This window comes from Meleagris gallopavo, chromosome 4 (genome assembly GCF_000146605.3).
Source record: "Meleagris gallopavo isolate NT-WF06-2002-E0010 breed Aviagen turkey brand Nicholas breeding stock chromosome 4, Turkey_5.1, whole genome shotgun sequence".
In the NCBI taxonomy this organism is placed as follows: domain Eukaryota; kingdom Metazoa; phylum Chordata; class Aves; order Galliformes; family Phasianidae; genus Meleagris; species Meleagris gallopavo.
Genome location: NC_015014.2, coordinates 53380469 through 53388091, shown reverse-complemented (window position 1 = coordinate 53388091; position 7623 = coordinate 53380469). Strand labels below are relative to the sequence as shown.

The following is a 7623-nucleotide window of genomic DNA, read 5'->3' as shown; positions in this document are numbered from 1 at the left end:
AAAAAAAAGTAGTTTTTTCACCCCAGCAGAGGTGGTCAAGGAAGACAACAGCAAGCTGTCAGTATTTATAACTGCAAGAGTTCTAAGTGATGTGGCCTTAAACTCTGACTCACCAAAGGGCTTAATGAGTGATGAATTCCCATTCCGTATGACCCTCCCAGCATTGATTCCTATCAGCAAATACTAGAAGAAAAGCAAGATTAAAAACACAAACAAAGCCTAATTAATAGTACTGTGGGGTTTTTTTGTTGTTGTTTGTGGCAGTGGATCGTTTGGCTTGTTTCCTGGAAGATTCTACTTATGAAAGTCTAATCACAGAAAATCTTCTGGATATGACTTGGATATCTGTGCCAATTTAATTTAGAAATATATTAGTTCCTCAGGCTCTGCATCAGAACATAGTTAAGAGAAAGGAACAAGTGAAGCATAACTACATCCCCAGCTCCCCCAAATTCTTCCAATACTGCATCTGCACTGTTAAGTGTATCACCTCACTACTCCAATATTCCCTAGCTCTGAATCAAGAAGGTTTTGAACATATAATTACCAGTTCACCTAAAAGGAGCTGTATAAAATTAACCACAGAAGGGATCAATTTTGCTTCTTATCAAGCAGAGCACTATTCCACCCCTTCCCTCCACCTACTGTTGAAAATAGTCTTTACTATATTATTTAAACTGAACGATCACTAGAAAGTCATTCATTTTCTCCCCGATGGTATTTATGCAGTACAGAATGAGGCACACCTCCTGAAGGCTTATAGAAGCACTTATGTATATTATGGAGTTAGAGCATCACACCATGAGCAGCAAGTTTGTGCTGAACAAGTAGTTCTGCTGAAATGGTGGTCAAAAAAAGAGTAAGAGGAAACCTGGGAAGACTAGTTGGAATGAGCCTAATGAGTTAAACTGCCCCCTCCAAGCTAACAATCCTATCCAATAGTATGAATATCCTGCCCTTTGTTTGTGTGCAGCACTCATCCACAATACCAGGGACTGAGGCTTCAACTTGCACTGGAACTCAAAAGCAGCTCCACCAAATGACCAAAGTTGCCCTGCGCCACTGACATGCCTCAAGTACCAGCAACCATCCCGGCTCAAATGCTAACTAACATGTGACCATCCACACAACTTGCTGGTGAAGCTCCAGTCCATCTTAAGATGGAAACCATATATTATCAGCTTTCAAAAAAACAATTCCACAAAAAGACTGCAACTAATGCTGTTGTTTTAAGAACATTTAGTAAAACCATCTATGAGCATGACATATAGGAAAAAAATAACTGAACTATTTTGTAAACATGATTCTTTGGAACTTGATTTCAGAAGTGCTTCCTTCTTCAGTTGACACTGTATGGGAGGCCTACACAAAGAATCCCTGAACATCAAAAGAACTTCAGGTCTGCTCCAGCTCTTAAAATCTTTTAAATAGTTGCCAGCAGTCTTAACTACAGCAAATCAGCTGATACAGTACACAATTAAGATACAGCTTCATCTTGGATAAAAATGAGCCAGTCGACTTTTAACCCTGAAGAAAACAAATGCCAAAAAAAACGTTCAAGTCAATTTCATCTTGTGTAAAATAATGAGGGTGGAATACATAATTAAAAAAAATCAGAAAGGCTCCACAAACCAGAAGTTTCTGTAGACATCTTAGGAATTTGTAGAAGTAGATAAAAATGACAGACAAGGTACAGCCAGCCACATCTAGCTGCCATCTAGAAATTTTGTCTTTATAACCAAGGGCGTCTGAAACTTCATAAATTTCTTTCTTTCTGCCAAGGAATGAATGCAAACTGCTACGATCAGAAACGCTACGATCAGAAACGCTACGATCAGAATAAGCAACAGCTACAATGACTGGTCTTCTGAAATTCACCATTCTAGAAGATACTCACAGATTCAGAGAAACAAAACTTTGTAAAATACAAGAAAGACAGCAGATAGGGAAGGAACAGTCTTTACAAGGATAAAGTCAACACTTCACCATAGCTGAGAATTCCTCTGTCAGCAAGTCAACACTGAATTTGTCTCAGCATAACTGAAGATATTTTTCAACTTGTTTGAAATATTTAATGCTGGCATCTCAAATGAAAAGCAAGAAACTTCATGCCTTTAGCACTCGACCACAATTACTGGTATTACTCTTCTTCCAGTTTACAAACCTCAATTCATTCTACGTGAAGCTGAAGTAAGACAACCTGTGTTCACTGCAACCCACTACACATTAACCACCTTAAAGCCATTCAGTCACTGCTGAGACTAAAGAAAGTTGTTAGTTTTGCCTTCAATTTCCTCATAAGAAAGTCTCTGTCACTTTGGTCCGCAGTTTTAGTGATTGAGCAACCTGTAAAGAAACAAGTGACCTCAAAAGTAGTTTGTGATATCACATACACACTTTTCAGCTATTGCGAAGGAAAACTGTTAGTGATATAGAAATTATCCTCATCCAATTAAAGACTTATTTAATTAAGATTCTTTTAGTTTCTGACAGTATTTCAACTGGGCCCAGCAACACAATCTTCCCTGATAACTCCTGCTTCCATCATCAACCTTGCCTTAACCGCAATCCAGTTTATCACCTATATAAAAACCACTTCAGACTGTGGGAAGCCAAGATACCTTCTACCCTTTTCCTGCCTTAGACCACTGCTATTACTAACCTAAAATCTTTCCAAAGATATCAGAACAATTGACATCTGCATGCTTACACTTAAGACATCCCAAACTTCTTTTAGTATTGAAAATCCGTCTTTTAAATAAGGAATAAAGTCATCTTGCATTTTATTCAAGTAATTTTCCAAAATAAAAACAAGAACTACAGGACATTACTAGCTGGGAGAAAAAAAACAACCAAGAGTACAACTGTAAGACTTGGGCCACCGAGCCTACTGGATCTGAATCAAATAGCAGTACATACACCACACTTTCCAGCTCTATAAAAATTCCTACGTCATTTCAGACCAAGCAGTAGTACAAGTCTAGACTATTTTACGATACTCAAAGTATTTTATTTTTGCTCTCTAGTGGAAGAGATTATCTGCCAGAAGACTTTTTTAATGGAATACCTTAAAACCGATCTAGCAGGCAACCTACATGTATCTGTATAACCAGATCTACACAACAGACCTGTGGACCTTTAGCAACACTGACTATTTGTGTAGTTTCTTTCACCCTTGGCATAGTTAAGGCTGTCTAAGTTTAGATTACAACAAGACACAAAGCTGTTTCAAATCATTTGAAGGATCTCTTCAAGACAAGCACCTGCAAGAACAATGAGCCAGAGGAAGGTGTCTTGTGGAAGAGTAGAGACAAGCACAAAACAGAAAGTGGCTACAGGCTTAAAACTAACCAAAAAAAAAAAGTGCTGAGCAAAGTGTCTGTTGAAATGAAAAGACTAGGCACATTAAAAAGAAAAAAAATCAGCTGAGAATTCCCATTAGCAGTATCTCCACTACCAGAAAAAAGTAAAAACAACCCCAAACAGTTTTGCTAGCTGCTTTTTTTTCCTACTTATTAGAAATAGGGATTTTACATGATTTGATTAAATCAGTTTTTCACAAGGCCTAATTTCTTTCTTTTTTTTACGTTCTCCTCCATCACAGCCTACTACATATTCAAAAAAATGTAAAAACCGATAATAAAAATATACAGTTTACCCCAGACAAAAGATTTAAGATTTCCACAAAATTATTTCTTGCAGTTCAGCTTAAGCATTTTTGTAAAATCATCTTTCACAAGTCACCAAGTACATTTCTGAGATGCAACTCCCATCATTTGTGGTATAGAACAACCATTATGTAATAATCAAAGCTATTCATAGAGGGAAAGAAAGAAACATTTTTATTAAAACTACTTCTGAGAACTCTCAGCATCAGAAGCAAAGCGCTAACTCTTTGGCTACGTTGTACCATACATATCCAGAAGTGGACAAACTACATTTTCAGTCAAATCCCCCACACTACCAGATACCCAGATGTTTTGAGTTCTTCTCAGTACAAACCTGGGTTTTACATGCCATGTTTCTACTTCAGAAATAAACGACTAGGATGAAAACTTTCACTTTAGAGACGTCTCGGAAATTCATTTCAAGTACTGAGCTGCAATGTATGGCAAGCAGAGTTTCTCACACCATATCCAAACAATAAATCAAACTAAACATTTCCACCTATACAAGCCACTTTAAAACATTTTCTGTATGAAATAGTGTATGGAAAACGGAAAAAAATACCTCCTGTCCAGTAAGAAAGAGTAGAAGATCTCCCTCCTCTTCTTCACACATGTGAATCTGGATTACTGTTCGAATGGCAGCTTCAAGGTAATCCCTTTCTGGTTCTGGAGTATAGAATATCTCCACAGGATGGGTGCGACCCGGAATAGTTAGAAGAGGACAGTTATCAAAGTAGATCTGAAACTTGCCAGCATCTAAAGTAGCACTCATAACTATAACCTGTAGGTTTAGACAATAACAAAAAAAGTTACCCCAAAGGTTGACAAGGACCTGTGAAATGTTACACATATAAAATACAGTAGCAGGAAACGAAACTCAATGCTAGCCATGATTTAAGCATGCTTTTATCACTTCAATACAGCACCTTTATTTCCAGGTCAAAAAACCCATCCTAATTAAATACAGAAAGGCACAGATATAACTGTGCCTTCCTAGTATTTTCTTTAATACAAATTGCACTAAGGCCTTCCTAGCATTATCTTTCTAATACAGTTCACCATTAACAGATCAAAAAGCCTGTTAATCTATATCAATTGATTATTTTTCTTTATAATTAGCTGGTGGTAAACACATAGACACTTCAGCATGATTAAACACAAAGGAGATGTTGCTAGGCTTCATCATTACTGACCTTCAAATCAGCTCTCTGTCTTACAACTTCTTTCAGAACTCCCATCAAAATATCCGTAGCCAGTGTTCGCTCATGGGCCTCATCAAGAATTATAACGCCATAGCGCTCCAGCAAAGGATCGTTCATTGCTTCACGAAGTAACATACCATCAGTCATATACCTGAATACAAAGACAATTTCTATTTATTAAATCTGATATATAAAGAATCTTCTTTCTTATTATTCACTAGGTTACTTGAAGAAAGCCCTTACAAGCCTTATTTTTAGAATTGAAGCATTAGTAAACTATTTCCAGCATAGCAACAAATCCATTTACATTTTCAGATAGAAGTAACCAAAGGGCAGTATTTGGTAGTAGAGATACAGTAGAGACTAAGCTTTAAAAATCAAACTCAACAAGTTTTGGCAACATTTATGAGTAGTTTTAATACTACTACTGGCAAGCTTCCAGATCTACAATTAAAGACAAGAAAATAAAGGAAAAAAAAATAGAACTCAAATCCTAGAAACACTATTCCTACAACAGTTTCATTTTTAACTGACCATTCTGAATGTGATCTGCAAACCATGTACTAAGTGAGCTCGGTTTCATCAACAAAGCACTGATATCTGGAACAGTTGACAAAACAAAAGCATACTCAAACCTCAGTTATGTGCCCTAGACTTAGGCATAGATCAGTCCTGAAACTTACTAGTACCTCTCCTTACTAGTGAAGTAAACTCCAAACTTCACCAGAACTATTTTGGGTACGAAGTTACCACTGATAGAAGTCAGCTCAACACATAACTTTCCTTTAAGAACAACTCATTTTCAAGTCTACTCCACACCCGCAGCCTGTATTTCTTTCATCTGACACTACAGCCCCTCTCTCTCTCTTTTCCACTCACTACTACTTCCTCATTACTCCTTTCAAAATTTTGCTAACATCCTTCACAGGGTCCTTTATTGGACAGTCACCATACTTACTTGAGAATAGTTTTTGCACTACTGCAGTCTTCAAATCGAATGGAGTAACCAACCTCCTGGCCCAACATTACATCCATCTCATCAGCAACCCTCTGCGCCACACTCATGGCAGCTACTCTCCTCGGCTGGGTACATGCCACTCCCCTCTTTGGTCCAGGTAACGAGCGCATGTAGTCAACACACCACTGAGGGATCTGTCAAGAAAAAAAATTCAGTTTTAGCCACGGTTTTAATAGCCACATACAATGTATATAACACAGTAGTTATATCAAATAAATATATTTGTAATTCCACTGAGGTGACAACTGTGCGTTCAAAACTGTCCAGACTAGGGAAGCAGACAGACTAGTTAGACTCAACACCGTTAAGTAAACCATGCTTCCTTAAGCAAATACGTAACTATCTCTGAAGTTATCAAAGAAATAAACAGGCTCACAGTACCTCTGTTAGTTCAGTAGCTTACACTGATAGTTAGCAGCAGCCATCGTGCTCAAAAGCAAAAGATTGAAGTTAATACGCAGGATTGAGATCAATAGCACAGTCAGGTCCTTTAAGTTTTACAGTAAACAAATTATACTTTGTGTCTTAAAAAAAAACACTGCTTATTAATGTAGATTAAGCAAAAATATATATTTTAATGATATAAAACCTGCCTACCCAGAGATCATGACAAATAAGCAAGTTACGCTCCTTTGGTTAACTCTTGTTCTTTGAAATTGTTATAAACAGATATGAAATCCTGGTGTATCAGTTCCTATAACGACATGCTTTGCTTATTTGTCAGGCACTGGTTTTCCAGGAAAGCAGGAATAATAAACAGCTTTATTCAGAAGAATTTGTAAGGTCAGTAAAAGCTTGAAGAAAATTTAATATTAACATGTTCCACGTGGTGTTTTATGAGGAGATGACTTCCAGGCAGGGCCAGTCCTAAGTCTACAGATGACATAAAATCGACTCCTCCTTACTAATTGGTTTTAAAAGTACTCTAAAAAGCTCATGATTAAAGAAAAAAAAAAGTGTCACCATTCATGCACTGAACCAATACAGAATAGTAGAACAAGCTGTGTAGTTTTAAGTAACATAAGCAGATTTTTTTTCTCAAATACTGTATTTCTACAGCAAAATCGAAATAACTGAACATATGCACAATAGACAACTGCAGATTAATGAAAAGCTGTTTTGTTTTGTTTTTTTTCTTAAAAAGGAAAACATATCCCTCGTTGTAAGTACAAAAAACAAAAGGAAAGTAAAGAGTAACAACTTTGAACAAACTCAAGTAGGAAATTCAAGTAAAAATAGCAACAGCTCATGAATACTAAAGACATGAATCTGGAATCCTACCCAGTAGCACATACACACTTCCCAGGAGTGGAGCGTAGAAAAATGAAGCTGCCTCTCAAGTGACTAGGAAAAACTCAACTCTGAATGAGGTGAAGCTTCCTAACTTTAAACAGAGCCAATCCTGACATGAGCTTTAAAGCAGGTTTCTCAGGATACAGTAAAGGGAAGTAATTTAGAGGCCATTTTCCAGGAAACAACAAAACCTACAACGCTGGTATCAAATGAAAGACAAAGCCTATGTAGATTTCAACACATTAATCTGATTTAAAAGATTACCAGAACAGTTTTCAAGTCCCGCTTTAGAAAAGACAAAGAACCATGATATACGTTTTCTATTTCTGATGACCATTTTCGGGAATGTGAAACAACTTCCATCATCTAGATCTTATAGAACATAAAGTAATCTCTACTGATGCAAAAAAAACCCTACCTACAAAAATCCTAAATTTTCTTA

General features: G+C 36.9%; 1 protein-coding gene across 1 annotated transcript in view; it reads right to left on the bottom strand.

The window, feature by feature from the left end:
• The window catches only part of DHX15 (DEAH-box helicase 15), a gene marked incomplete at its 5' end in the record, with an annotated part of 36719 nt that overhangs the window by 26301 nt on the left and 2795 nt on the right, over window positions 1-7623 (bottom strand). Inside the window, 3 exons of the mRNA XM_010710334.3 lie at window positions 4231-4449; window positions 4862-5021; window positions 5829-6022. Of these exons, the coding sequence (XP_010708636.2) occupies window positions 4231-4449; window positions 4862-5021; window positions 5829-6022 (573 nt within the window). The remainder of the gene's footprint in view (window positions 1-4230; window positions 4450-4861; window positions 5022-5828; window positions 6023-7623) is intronic.